We start from the raw sequence: 13,721 nt of genomic DNA, 5'->3' as shown, positions 1-13,721 counted from the left end.
CACCCTTACTGCTGGCTTGACACAAAACCATTGTTAACCATCCAAGCTTAGTCTCCAATTATGCCTCTGTAAAGGAGCTCAGTGATCCCTATGGGTGAACCTCATCTGCGCAGCTGGAATGCAGAAACCCTACCCCTTCATTTAAGCCAAATTAACCAAACCCCCTTGGTTCATCATTCTTCTTCTCCCTGGCCCAGAAAGAGCCTCCACAAAACCACAGAAAGTCATTCTTACCTCCATTCTGCGAAGAGGCACCAGATCCAGGAATTGTGATGAGCCAAGAGAAAGAAGAAATGGAAAAGACATCAGTGACACTCCGTTGCTCCCTCTGAGATGCATAAGTCAAGATTTTCATGCTAGGAAAAGTGTCTGACAACTGTAAAGTGTATGGAAAAAAATGCGCCTAAATTCTGTTCCTTTGTTTGTATCTTTTTGTGGGGAAGAAAAGTTGGCCAACACCAAACATTGTAAAGTGAGAAAGAATGAGGAGGAGGAAGTGGATTATTCATGGCAGTGCTAGCTGAAGTGGACTCTTGCACCATAAATCCACACTTTTATCCTGATCCTTTGGGTCCCATGTAACCAGCAGGTAGCATTCTTTGTTTAAGTCACATGAATATCCATTACTTCAGGCAGCAGCTGTGACAAGTAGGAGAAGCCAGGGCTGGAGATGCAGCACTGGCACACAGCAGTGGCCCTGGCTTGCCATGCCTCAGGGAGCTGGGCAGTGCCAGCACAGGGAGGAGGCACTGGGCACCAGCCAAGGGCCAGGGTACCTCTGCCCTTTGTGCCCTGTGAGCTGGGGCAAGGCCAAGGCAGAGTCCTTGGGGGGTCTGGGGGGTGGTTCTCCTCCTGCTGAGCAGTGCAGCCTGGAGGAGTACAACTTCCACCAGCCCCAAGCACTTGTCCGCCCCACTGCATTTGTAGGACACACACTTGCCTGGGCTAAAAGCAGAAAGCAGGGCTAAAAGCAGAAAGCAGAACTAAAAGCAACAAGTGCTGAATACATTATGGAGCAGAGGTTACTGGTAGGTTTCAATGCCCAGTGTAAGAAAAGGCATGATTATTTTCTCAAGAAAGCAGAAGCTAAGGCACAGAAAGATAAACAAGTACCTGCCTCATTAAAAGCAGAACCAGGGCTAACATCCCATGTCCAGTGTGATTCCTCTTTCCTCTAACTAAATTCCCTTGCATGTCCAAAGAGGGATGGGACAAGCTACCACCTTTTTCTCTGTATGACAAATGCTGTTAGTCAGCTGACAGAGGAATTTTTCCAGTTTGGAAATTCATTTTCTCATTTGGGAGACATCTCTGAGGGAGGAGATAACTTCAGGCAAGGCAGGGTACTACTCTGACAGCAACCACCCTGCTTTCTGGATGCCAGCCCCTTGTGAAGCTGAACTGCTTGAAGCTATTTTCACTTTGCTGTTAGATGATACCAGCACTGGGTCATGGCCACGACTTCCTCCACATGGATGAACTTACCAAGTGTGCTTCTGGGACACAAAGTACAAGACAGCATCAAACATTCAGGAAATGACAGCTATGCCCGTCTCCGAAGTGTAAGAGTATATGAGGAAATAGCCTGGTGGAGGATGTACTTGTACTCAAATTTAGGTCCCCACACATTATCAGCTCTCCAAGGCTTCCCCTCTTCCACCACAGTATTCCACACCCCTTTCCTCTTCCCCAGCAGGAACGGCAAAAAAAATAATGGCCTCTTCTTTCCATGCATACCTGAAATGCTGATGGTTGCTGCTGCTTTTGCGGCTCCAAAAGTTTTGCTGTGCTTGTTTGTGGCAAGACAAGTGAACAGGCCAGGTCGGGTGACATACACTTGCAGTCTGGAATCAACCACTCTGTCCTTGACACTTTCTGCTATCGACCCCACAGAAACCTAAAAGAGTGAAAGCCCAGTTCAGCAATATTTCCAACAAAGACACAAACAGGCAAACCAAGGAAAAATCTAAGAGACTGTGTCCCAACCATTTAAATTAGCAGAGGAAGATGTGGCAAGGAGACAAAAGTGGCAGAGACCTAAAGCTTCTGGTGTTGCTTTGGCACCTTCATAGCTAGTGATTTCGTACACAGAAATAAATGTTAAAAGATCTCTCCTATTTCACACTTTAGCAGTACTTTTTCAATTACGTTTCAGTTCAAGAGGGTCATAGTCACAGTTTTGTTTATGTAATTGAGCTGGCTAATTAGTGCAGGGCTTCTCGTAGTAGATTTTTTGCCTCTCCATACCTTACGAAGGAAAGCACAGGATGTTCCTTTGTGAACATCCACAACACAGAGGAAGAGAAGAAAGTAGTTTGGAAGTCATTGATTCTGGATTAGTATAACCACTGCAATACTCTCAAAGCAGTCATGAGTATAGAAAGTGATCTGGCTCCAATACTTCAGCAGATATCTAGTAGATTTTCTTATCTTGCAACTAGAATTATGAAAGGGCATGAAAATATGATGATTTTGACCAGCTTTTTTCCCAGATCAGTTATTCACAGTTAAATGAGCTTGAAGCCTGCTGATTTTGGCCAGTTGGCCTTGGTTTACCATCAAGTTTTTCCTGCCAACATGGCATTCATTAAAGTGGGAGAGCATGGTACATACAGACTCTATCTTGCAAAGGCAGTAGGAAGGAGAGCATAGCCTGTTCTAACCTTCATACTGATAAGAAGCATCAATCATAATTCAAGTGAAGTATGTTGCCTGTGGACCCCCTAGGTATGACCTGACTGTAAGGACATTGCAGATTGTCACCCTGGATTCACCCCAGCAAAGCACCCTACCTACCCCTGTAACTAAGACAGAAATATCAATCTGACGTCCCTGCAGGTCAGTAAAAATGTGCTTTCAATGAGATCTTTCAGTGAAATGAAATACCCATGGGTATTGACAGCAATAATTGAAAAAGCAAGAAGGAACTCATCAGTGTTGTAACATGTCTTGTAAGGACATTGGATTCTCTATGAAAAGAAAATGCTGAAAAGAATATATTTGTTTTGACTCTCTCAGAGTCAGCTTGGACTTGTGGTAAGAGAATGTTCATGGGAAGAAATCACTGAATAATCAGACCAACACAATTTGTAAGTACTGCACCAGGTATGTCAGCCACTGTGGAAATGAGGGGACCAGGCCTCATATTTGGCCTTATAACAGGAAATCAGTTCAAGAGGGTGGGACCCCAGGGGATATTTTTTCACAGATATGTCTTTTGTCACAGAGCTGCTCAAATTTAGTTTTAGAATCCTTTTCTCTCCAGAAACCACTCAGCACTGAAATGGTGCAGGGACCTTCTCAGTGGGAAGGAGGTATTTCCTATAGGCCACTCCTGCCTTCCAGCATCTTGGTGGGATAGGTGGCTGCTTGCCGTGAGCAGCTAATCCAGTCTTCTCTCCCTGCTGGCTCCTCAGGCCTCAGGTGTACCACATATGGCAGCACTGGACTGTGCCTGCTGAGCACAGATAACTGGGATTGTTCCTTCCAGCTTGGAGGAATGCAGGAGGAAGTGGTTGCTCAAGTAACTGCAAGCAGTACAAGCAGTATGCACCAGGCACAGTGGAAAATCACAGGCAGTGGTGCCTAGAACTTCCACATTGGCCATCTGTTGTTTCCTTTACTGGAAACTTCAAGATGTGCCCTTGTGTTAATTGATTCCCTTGCCTTTTCAAACACATTTCCTGAGATTTTGTTTCCAGGAGTTCTCTTTTTAGCCTTTAAAACATCACCTCATCTACCAGGAAATTAGAGACATCTTCATATCTTCACACCTGGCTCATTTATTCCTGGATATGTGGAAAACTACATTATAAGGTCCATGATAGCCTATGGTGCATAGCAGGAGAAAAATGAATTGTGTTTCTAAATAGACCAGGCAGCTGCAGCACAGAGGAGTTTCCATCCTGCTCTTCCAGGGAAGCTCAGTAAGCTCAGCAGATTACTGTTCTTTGAACCCCGGGACAATTACAGGTTGGTGTTCAGAAACCATAATGCCACAGGCATGCTGCGTCTTCAAATGACTCATCCTTGCTGTGAAACAACCCTCAAATTCACTGTGTCCCATCCACTGGCTTCCTGCTGACTCTCCCAGAGACAGGCTTTCATTAAGGTTTCCTTGCCATATTTGAAGTGAGGCAATCAGGAGCACTACCATCCTGGGACTGGGCTATGCCTTTCAGACAGGAATGGGGCAGAGCAGATATGACCAGTCAGGAAGTGGCCCAGGCAGGGGCTGAGCATCATCTCGTGTACCTCAGCTCTCTGTGGGACCCGCTCATTGGGATCTCATCAGAGCACAGCTCTGTGCTCTGGAAATATATTGGTCTTTCCAGGTACCTCAGACTCCTGCAAAAGATTTCATTCCCAGTGGGGAAGAAGTCTTAAATAAACACCTGCAGTTGTCTCAAACTAAATATTGTCAGAAACCACCAAGCACCCATGGGTCTCAGCAGAGGCTGATCTCATCCCTTTTCTGCTCTGCCTAGCAACACTGAAGAAATATAGAAAATTAGCCCTAATCAGACTGGAGGACACCATAAGATATAGAGGAGGCAAGGAAGGCCATACAGCCTGTAGAGTAGCCATGGGGTCTTAATATTGTGTTTTAATCTGTGGAGAGAAGAGGTACAAACCAGGATGGTGATAGCCCCCTCAAGTAAGAGCCAAGCGATGTATTGGTCCTCTGGACCAGAAAGTCCACAGGCATGGTCAGGATCAGCCTGTGCTCAGAAGGACTCAGGGCTGACAGGAGGTCCATGAGAAAGAGCAGAGGCAAATTGCCAGCCTGCACTCAGCAGACACTCTACCTGCCTCCGCAGAATCATGCCCTGGGGCTCACATCCTTTAAAAAGCTGTCAAAATATCAAAGAGAGTATAAAACATGGTCACCTTAACACATGAAGACTGCAGAGAAGCTATGGCAGGCTTGGGCTGCAGTGCTGCCATCACTGTGGTTCCGTACTCACTCCCATACAGGCAATACTAGGCATCAAGCAGGTTCTCTCTTCACAGAAATGAAGGCATTGCAACAGCCTACACACAGGCATGAAAGCCAGGCAAATTGAAAGCAAGCACCCATATTAAGTGGTCAGGATTATAAGACCACAGAATCTTTCCTATGAGACACTAGATTTGCATCCCTTGGTGCCTGCCACTGAAGAAGGTGTGCCTTTCTTAAGAACATGTTTCTGCCCAGGGATAAATTCATGACATATTTCACATCACCTATGTCAGCCTAGAAAATTTCAGATCTATTATCTTCTTCAAATATGCTGTGCATAATGTGGTTCCACAGGTATTTGACCTCAAAACAGTTTGCTCTATCTAACTCTGTGGTTTATGGTACTTTGTAAAATATGCATTTTTGCCTCATTGTTGTTACCACACTATTAAAAAAGGAAAGGAAAGATAGCTGCAGAAATACACAATGAAGTCCTAGAAATTCTGTCTTGAAGGATGGTTGGAAGGGTGAAAAGCACAGCTTATCTTGGGCTTTTCAGATCCTAACAAATGAAGTCATACAACACCCTGGATAAGGGGGACAATGTTTTTCCATAGAAAAATGCAGCAGAGAGATGAGCTGGACTCAACCAGTTTGAAAAACAAGGTGCTAAGTTAGGAAGGAGTAGAAACCACAGGTGCCGACTACCAGCCCTTCCAGATGATAGCAGTCTTCCAGGGCCAAAAGCATGAAAAAGAGGCACTTACAGCTTTCCCATTTTCCAGCCAGGTGACAGTAGGGACTGGAAGGCCAGTTGCTGTGCACCGCAATGTCACCATGGACCCGAAGGTGATGTTTTGAGATTCGGGAGCCTTCAGGATTCTGGCAAACACTGTAAGAGAGGACAAAGGTGCTAGTTGAATGACAATGTAAAGCTGAGGCTGGTGTCGACATGGGGGTACTCCCTCCGTAGTGGGTCTTGATGTAAGTCACAGCTCCATGAATAAAAGTACAGCATAGAACAGGCTTCCCAGTGAGTGACATTCTTGGGAGACAGATGAGGAGGAGAAAAAAAAATATTTAGTGTGGTTACATTCTGCACCTTACAAACTAAAAGTTTACCTCTGGAAATTTCTATGTCAAGTCCCAAGCCTCAGAGGAGGCAATGTACAAGAAAACCAGGAGGAAACTTTTCAGTAGCATGCAGATGGAACAGCTTGCAGCAAAAAAAGCAGCAAATTACCATGCTGCCCTGCCCAGGTTGACCTGTGAAACTTTGTCTGAACCATTAAGGACTGCCAGTATGGACATGTGCCGTGATGGTTAAGGGTCAGATAAACATCTCAGTCTGATTGCAGTGATTAAGACTTGCCACTGAGTGCTGCAAACACTGGCATTTTCCATGCAACAGCAAGCTGCCCTGAGGGGAAAGTGTCTAACATCAAGCATCAAGGTATGAGAGAATGGCTGGCAAAAACTTTAGGAAGATGAGATTGCAGTGGAAAAGTAGATTTTTAAAGTGACTTCTCACTTCTATGGCTCTTGCTTCTTTTGTGGAAATATTTTTACTGGGCACTTTGCAGATAAGCAAAATAAGTATTCCCTTCACCCACCGTCCTTCTGTCTTTGTTGTTGTTGTTGTTGCGGGGGGGATGGATTGGGGGGATTGCAGTGGGGGGAAGGGGGAGGACTTTTGGCCAGAAATAACAACTGAAGTATTTTTGCTGAAATCTTATTTTGATCCAGAAACACAAGCCTGATGGTCTTAACAAGCTGCTGTACTTGGACCACATAGAGAAAAGCAGAGAAGAGAAACTTCCCACCTGGAACATTTGAGTTTTGACCTAAAATTTTTAATGGAAACACCAGAATGTCTGTACGGAAGCAGGCTCAAAAGCGCTGCCATTTCTTACTCAAATTTCTCATGCTTATTGAGTAACACCTTCTGGACCACACAGTAATGTCTAAAAATCTCCATCAGAAACTTTAATAAGCTTGGAAGTTTCTCTTGGAGTTGTCAGAAAAGACTGAGATCTTATTTGCCACTCTTATCTATGTGTTTATCAACATACCTCACCATGCCAACATCTTCTGTTTGGCCTGTTCAGAATTAGAACATCTAGGTGTTCTAATAGTGTCCCCACTATTTGGGGTGGGAATGCCTTGTCTGCAAAATTTCAGCTGAACTGAAAAAAAGCGTATGCTTTCCACGTAGTCCTTCCACCCAGTTCTGAACCGGTATGCAGCTGAGATTTGTTTTGACAAAGAGCCTAAAAACAGCTTTTGCTCATAGACAAGTAGCAGTAGGAGTTAACTTCAGCATGGAAAACTTTTTGCCTTTCAATAAACTCTTGGGCAGGGGCTTTTTGGAGGATCAAGTTCAATGTCAATTAAGTGAAAATGGTGAGAGGAGAAATATTATATTGAGTTTCTTAATTCTTCTGTGTGCTTCAAGCAATTCCACTATCTCTGCTCGGTGCCACCTGCCTAAAGTCAAAGCAGAGCAGCATCAGGCTTCTGCACCCCCTTACCCCTCAGCAAGGCAGCAGGTATGAAGTAATAAGCAAAGCTGCAGTCACTGGCCAGAAACTTTTCTCATGAATAATAAGTAAAATGAAACCTTTGTCTGAAGTTTCAGTTCAGGCCATTAACACCAGATGGTTGTGAATTCAGACCCAAGTTTTGCAGGCTAAGCTCATAATTATTTTTATACTTCATTTGGAGAAATACTAAACTTTGGGGCCTGTCCTCTGGCAGCAGTTATGTTCACATGGCTCCAGCTGAAGCCAGCACTTTAGCTTCCAGGGTTGGAACATGGCCCTTAGTGCTTCTCTTGTGCTGCCCAGTATGCTGCTGGGACCCTTGCCCACCTGATGCTGCTCTCTGTCTCTGCTGCTCAGATCCTGCCCAATTAAATTAATACCAAAGTTACAAATTTCCAGCACCCAGTTAGCTGATATATCCTCCTCTGTACTAGCTGCTTTCCCAAAATCCACTAGGATCTTTCAGCCAGGAAGAAAGAAGGCACACTGAAAATGGCAGTAGCAAAGGCAAGGTGCAAAGCCACAGCAAGCACTATGGCTGGCTCACTAATGCTTGGCATGGTGCCTATGGGGAGGTCAGAAAGCTGCATTCCTCTTCCCAGGGTCCATCCATCAGCGCTGATCACTGCACTTGCTTTAGTAGCCCAGCACACTGCTAGGTAAGCAGTTGTCTGCCACCATACGTAAGGTAAAGCATCAGGCCATTCTTAAAATTCTAAAACACCAAATACAGGGAGCAGCAGCTCCTAAACATTCACATGTTTCGGGTGGCAAGTACTGCAGGGGGGTATGGCTAAATAAAATTTGGCCTATAAGGAACTAAGCTGATTTCCAAAGTGTGGAAGAATTGAAATTCCTTCTATCCCCAGTGCTATCGTGCATTTTTTCATGACCCTCAAAACTGAAGTTACAGATTTCATTCTTTAACATTTCAGATACTTACATTTGCATGCTTTCAAATATTTTATTTAAAGTTTAGCTATGTACCTTAAGTATGTAGTTGTAGACGGTATTACTGGAATAAACCAGGAGGGGGAGGGATTAAATTATTTTATTTTTAAATGAGACATTTCCTGGGACAAGGGCCAGATTTTCCTGGTTGTAACAGGTTTTGGAGCATGGCTGATTGGCTGATCCAGGGACATATTTTCCAAAGGGCTCTCAATCACTTTGGGAAACAGTATTAAAAAAATAGTATCACCTATTTCTCAACCACATAATCTATGGGTAGATGATCAACACACTGGCATTGCTGTCAGACTTGAGTGCTGTGGGAAAGTCAGGGTTGCATAAGTGCTGCCAGTGTCACCATCCACCTGTGCAAAGCAGGGCAAGAACACCCGGATGAGCTCAGGGTCCATTTTGGCAACTGCTTGAGCAACAAAATCTGTCCTGTATCTAAATGGCAGAACACAGACCCCACAATTATGATTTTTCTGCCCCCTCCCTCTCTTCCCCCTCTCCCCAGTTTCACAACTGAAGAAAAGAGGCAAAGGCAAGTAAGAAATGGCAAATCTGCTGGTAGTGTAGTTGGCAGGAAGAGGTGGGTGAAAGGCAAGAGGAAGGATCAGGAAATAGCAATAAATGTTTGTAAAAATCACATTTTTTGGTGGGCTCAGGACCTTCTCTTGTTCTCAGTTTTCCTCAGAGTGAAAATTTCCAACAATCAGATGATTTCCAATTTCCATTGCTTGTCTGCCTTTTTCCACATTCTCCTGAATGTGGATTTTGCCTTTGCTTGTTAGCTACATTACCATTACAAGGTTAGCAATATTCACATCAATACCCCTGGGCTCCCTGCACTGGATTCACCCACGGGCATGCCAGAAAAGCAATTAGGGAAAGTGGGCAAAGACAGCTTTATTTATTTATTTATTTTAGTGGAAAATAAAACAGAGGAGATGTAAATGAAATCCAGACAGCTAAAAGCCAAGACAGTATGTCAAATTTCACTCCCAAGCTCCTTAATAAATGTATTTTTTTACAGCCTTGGTAAATGATGTTCTGTGCACTGCAGGGCTTGCTAGGAGGTATCTGTACCATGGCCAGCTGCTCTCATTTCTGAGAATTACGTAACATCATCCAGTCCAAACAGTAGGGCTTTAATTCAGTCGCAAAATTTTTATACTATAAAAAGATTAAAGCAGCATGCCTTCCCCCCTGCCGCCACATTGAATGGCTAACTCTTTCCAGGTGACTTTTTTTTCCCCACTGCCTTTGATTGAGCTATGTTTCATTTCCCAGGTTTTGGGGTCTGGTCCCGCAGTCTTGGCAGATGCCTACCCTCAGTCAGGGTAAGGCCTGTTTTTTTTGCTAAAGAAGGCTGGATTTGGCCAGTCACAACCAGACAGCTGTGTAGGTGGCCTGGGGCCATGCTGCTGCTTTGGGGAAAGGGCAAAGGGGTGCTGTTTGATTTTTGCCTTCTTACTTTAATATGTTCTCTGTATTCTTCACACATATATTTGTAGCTCTGTAGCCTATTGTACTAGTGGCTGATTTTCCCAGTATTTTTCCATGACCTTTCTCTAGGCAGAAAAACAAAAGTACTTCCAGAGCTCCAAGCCCTGGGAGGTGCAAGGTCCCTCTGCTGTCTTGGTTCCTCCTGGGAACCAAGGCCTACAACAATTCTTTGGGACACATTTCATGGATAAAGCCCAGCTAGTGCCGAGGGGGGACTCCAGAGAAGGGGCTTGACCTGGGGGGGGCAGGAGGGGGATTACATCACCACTTGTCCTCCTAATTGGTGCTTTTTATCAATTATGCTAATTTCCTAGAACATATAAAAAATGTACTCATTCTTGGGAGTGTGGGACATCTTCCCATAACTGCACCTGAAGGCCTTCAAGTAAAGGCCTTATATTACCTCCTTACTAAAATGATCTCAAGTTTCATTTCCAAGTTGGGAAAAAGGCAACACCAGGACCAGTCAAACACTAGTTTTGGGGTGTGGGGTAGGTTGCTTTTTATCCAGAGGCCACAGTTGCTTTGGTGAACCCTGTATTTAAGAGAATATGAGCAACACTTTCCCATGTATGTGAATTAACTTAGCTTATCAGCATCCACAGGTGTTCACATCCACAAGTTTTTTGGCAGAGTGCTGACATACTGTAAAGCATCTGCATCCCCAGTAGTCCACAGCAAGGTAAGGCCACCAGGAGCTAAATTTGTGTTGGCAACCACCTGGCAACATTCCCATCCCACTGCAGCCAAAGCCTGCCCTCACACACGAGCCAGACCCCATGTGCCCACCCTTCAGATCTGATATCTCAATCTGCCTCACCTCCCACAGCTGCTTTGTATTTACCAATCAAACATGGCCTTTTGGGTGACTGAAACCAGGTCTTATGCATTTTTTTTCAGCTAAGCTGTAGAACACAGTGTGTAAAGGAAAATCTTGTGTGCACAAAACATTTTCCTTTGCATCCAGTGTTGCGTTGAGATCCAATGTGTCTACACTGCTGCCGGAACTGGTAAACCACATATTGTCTTGAAAGGTTTCCAGATATAAATATCCTGGCAAAGACTTTGCACTGTGCAAAATTCATGTGTAAGTACTTAGCTAAATTGCAAGCATTTTTTGTTTGTGTTTGCCAGTGTTCCCATAGACCTTTTGTACCTGAAGCATGAAGGTCAGAATTACTTCTTGTCTGTAGAAGTGTCTCTGGGCTTGGACTTTGCTTACTAAGCCATAGAAAAAATATTTCTTCTTGGTTGCTATGTGCTCTGAAGAACCATGAACTTGTGCCACTGTGATTTTTGCCAGTGAGAAGTCCATTTTTCTAACTTCCCATTCAGATTCATTCAGCTCATAACCATTCACTCTTCCTGACAAGCCTAAACCAGCGAGTCAAGGAGAGGTAAAAAGTAGAGGGACTACCATTTCCTTCCCACCCGTGAGAGATGAGGGAAGGTCTGACAAATACATTTCTAAATACATAGAAACCTGCAGCATTTGTGTTTTCTAACATTACCTGCATTTAAAAAAAAAAAAAAAAAAAAATTCTTGAAATACCAGTGCCAAGAACAGGCCACAAACCATGCTCATGGATCAGCAGTCACAGAGACAGTCAAAGCTGTGTGCAGCAGCTAGTCACATTCCCAGAGCCAGGGCTGACCAGGCAAGATACAGACTCTGCAGCTGACATGACAGAACCGAATCCCACCTTGGAAAACAAACATATTCTCCAGCAAGGACAAGGAGACAAGGAGTCAACCACTCCTCTCACAGCAGCAGCAGCAGCAGCAGCAGCAGCAGCAGGTTCTGAGTGTGGCTTAGCACTTCCAAAATGGGGATGAGTTAATAATTAAATCCCAAGATAACTGCAAGGTCAGTTTCACTTTGATCTCCAAGTATTTCTTACCTAGGTTGCAGCACTTATCTTTTTTTGTAAGTCTACCAAGTAAATACAAAGAGGAGCAAAACAGCTCCAGCAAAGCTGATATGAGACTCTTCTATTTATCTCTATCAAATTGCTTACCTATTTTATTTAATCTAGGTACAAACATGCTCATTGCTAGAGAACCATGTGTATACAAGTTATCAAAAAAAAAAAAAAAAAAAAACTACAAACACACTGTAGGAAATCCACACAATCACTGTACTATTTCTCAAGGGACAGCACTATTATGTATGGGGCCCAAAAGAGCAAGGTGAGGAAGAGCTTTAAGCAAGCTCTAAGCAAGCAGTACTTCATCATCCACTGATCCTCACCCTGTTATTGTGGTAACCCAGGAGGATAAGCCTCCAATGCATCTGAAGTATCTGCATTTTGTACACAATGACAAGATGCAAGTTCTTCTGACTCCCAATATATTAGTTGGGACACTTGGGTCTTGTCATAGTCCTTAAAGCATCATGCAGCACAGGTTAGACTCCACAGCAATATACAGACACTCAGCTTGGAGCCTGAGGCTATGAGATGAGCACCAGGGACAGTTCAAGATCTGTCTGAAAGGAAGGTGCAGCAAAGCACAACATGTCCATCCTGAATCATATGCTTTCAGTTTCAAAGCTCTAGTGTCTGATATAAAAGAAAAATTTTTTTAGCAAGGCAATAACTTTTCAAGCTAACTTTATTTTAGGGTGGACTCCTAGATTTATGGGTGGTAAGACTATTTGCATTAGTAGAAGGACTCATGTGATGGTAAACATATCAGCCACTAACTTCTCGGCTGTGGAAGACTTTGCACTGCTGTAGATGTCTCTGGAATCCTAAAAGGAGACACCACAAATACACAAAGATGTAATAACCAGGAGTAAAATGTAAATAGATAGCTTATATCCTGTGTAACTATATAAACCTGTTCTGTACAAGTGTTCATCTCTATATACAGAGCAAACACTAGATTCAAGGACAAGTGAGGATAATGCGTTCAAATTACTTCCCAAGGAAATGAATGAGGAAATTCTTTTCATGTCATTACTGGTCTTACATATGTGTTTGGTTTCTTTGAAGGAAAGACTCTTTCAAACCTCCCCATGCTCTGTCTTGTCTACAGTACAGTCATATCAGGTGCATTCATCTCTTCATCTACTCACTACTGAATCTGAAATTGGAAAATTCCCAGCCTCCCGAAGTCAAGGAGAATTTCCTTTGCTTGTTCCACTCATGATCAAGACCCATCATGACTGCTGCTGAGGCTACCAGTCTGTGTGCAGGTATTGAAATCATGGCTACTCACAAGTCTCCCTCTCCCCCTCCCACTTTAAGGAATTGAGCAAAGAATTATGGGAAATCACTGGGATACCCAAAAATGAGATAATTCTTGCATCATCCTGACATCTGGTCTCCACCACTGGTATCAGCAATGCCATAAATTTAATTACATGTCATGTGAAAAGTACTTCCTTTCATCTACTTTAGAGTGCTGCTAGCTGCTAGGCTGTTCCTTTGTTTAGGGACAGCAAGGAGCCTGTTCCCTGCTCACCTTATCCATCACACATGCTTGATTTTTAGTGTTGAAAACCCATCTAGCTCCTCCTACAACAAAGATCCACCTTTTTTCCAAATTCTCAACTCCCTGTTTGATATACCCTTTTTGTGAGGGACTATGAGGGGCTCCAGCCACTTCAGAATGCTTGTCTCAGTTTGCTCTGGTCGCCTTTATCTGATAGCTATGGATATTCTCTATCCTCCACTCCCTTCATTGTTCTGTGGGAAGCTCATGCTTTTTAGCTAGCCAATGGTTTAGAAGAGAGAAGGATTTTAATTGCCATAGCATTTTTCTCTTAAAAT

General features: G+C 43.8%; 1 protein-coding gene across 3 annotated transcripts in view; it reads right to left on the bottom strand.

The window, feature by feature from the left end:
* Positions 1 to 13,721, bottom strand: part of MUSK (muscle associated receptor tyrosine kinase) — a 56,889-nt gene that overhangs the window by 26,519 nt on the left and 16,649 nt on the right. For 2 of the 3 annotated variants that reach the window (XM_041486340.1, XM_041486341.1), the window contains exons 1-2: positions 1,114 to 1,290; positions 235 to 241 (exon numbers count right to left, since the gene is read on the bottom strand). Coding sequence is in view for 1 of the 3 variants with exons in the window: in XM_041486339.1 (XP_041342273.1) it covers positions 235 to 241; positions 1,738 to 1,897; positions 5,710 to 5,834 (292 nt within the window). In the remaining 2 variants the exon portion in view is untranslated. Of the gene's footprint in view, positions 1 to 234; positions 242 to 1,113; positions 1,291 to 1,737; positions 1,898 to 5,709; positions 5,835 to 13,721 lie in introns of those variants that run through there. The other variant, XM_041486339.1, reaches the window with a different exon arrangement.

The sequence above is a fragment of the Pyrgilauda ruficollis genome, unplaced genomic scaffold (assembly GCF_017590135.1).
Source record: "Pyrgilauda ruficollis isolate IOZ18807 unplaced genomic scaffold, ASM1759013v1 scaffold75, whole genome shotgun sequence".
Classification (NCBI taxonomy): Eukaryota; Metazoa; Chordata; class Aves; order Passeriformes; family Passeridae; genus Pyrgilauda; species Pyrgilauda ruficollis.
This window is presented reverse-complemented; position numbering and strand designations above follow the sequence as displayed.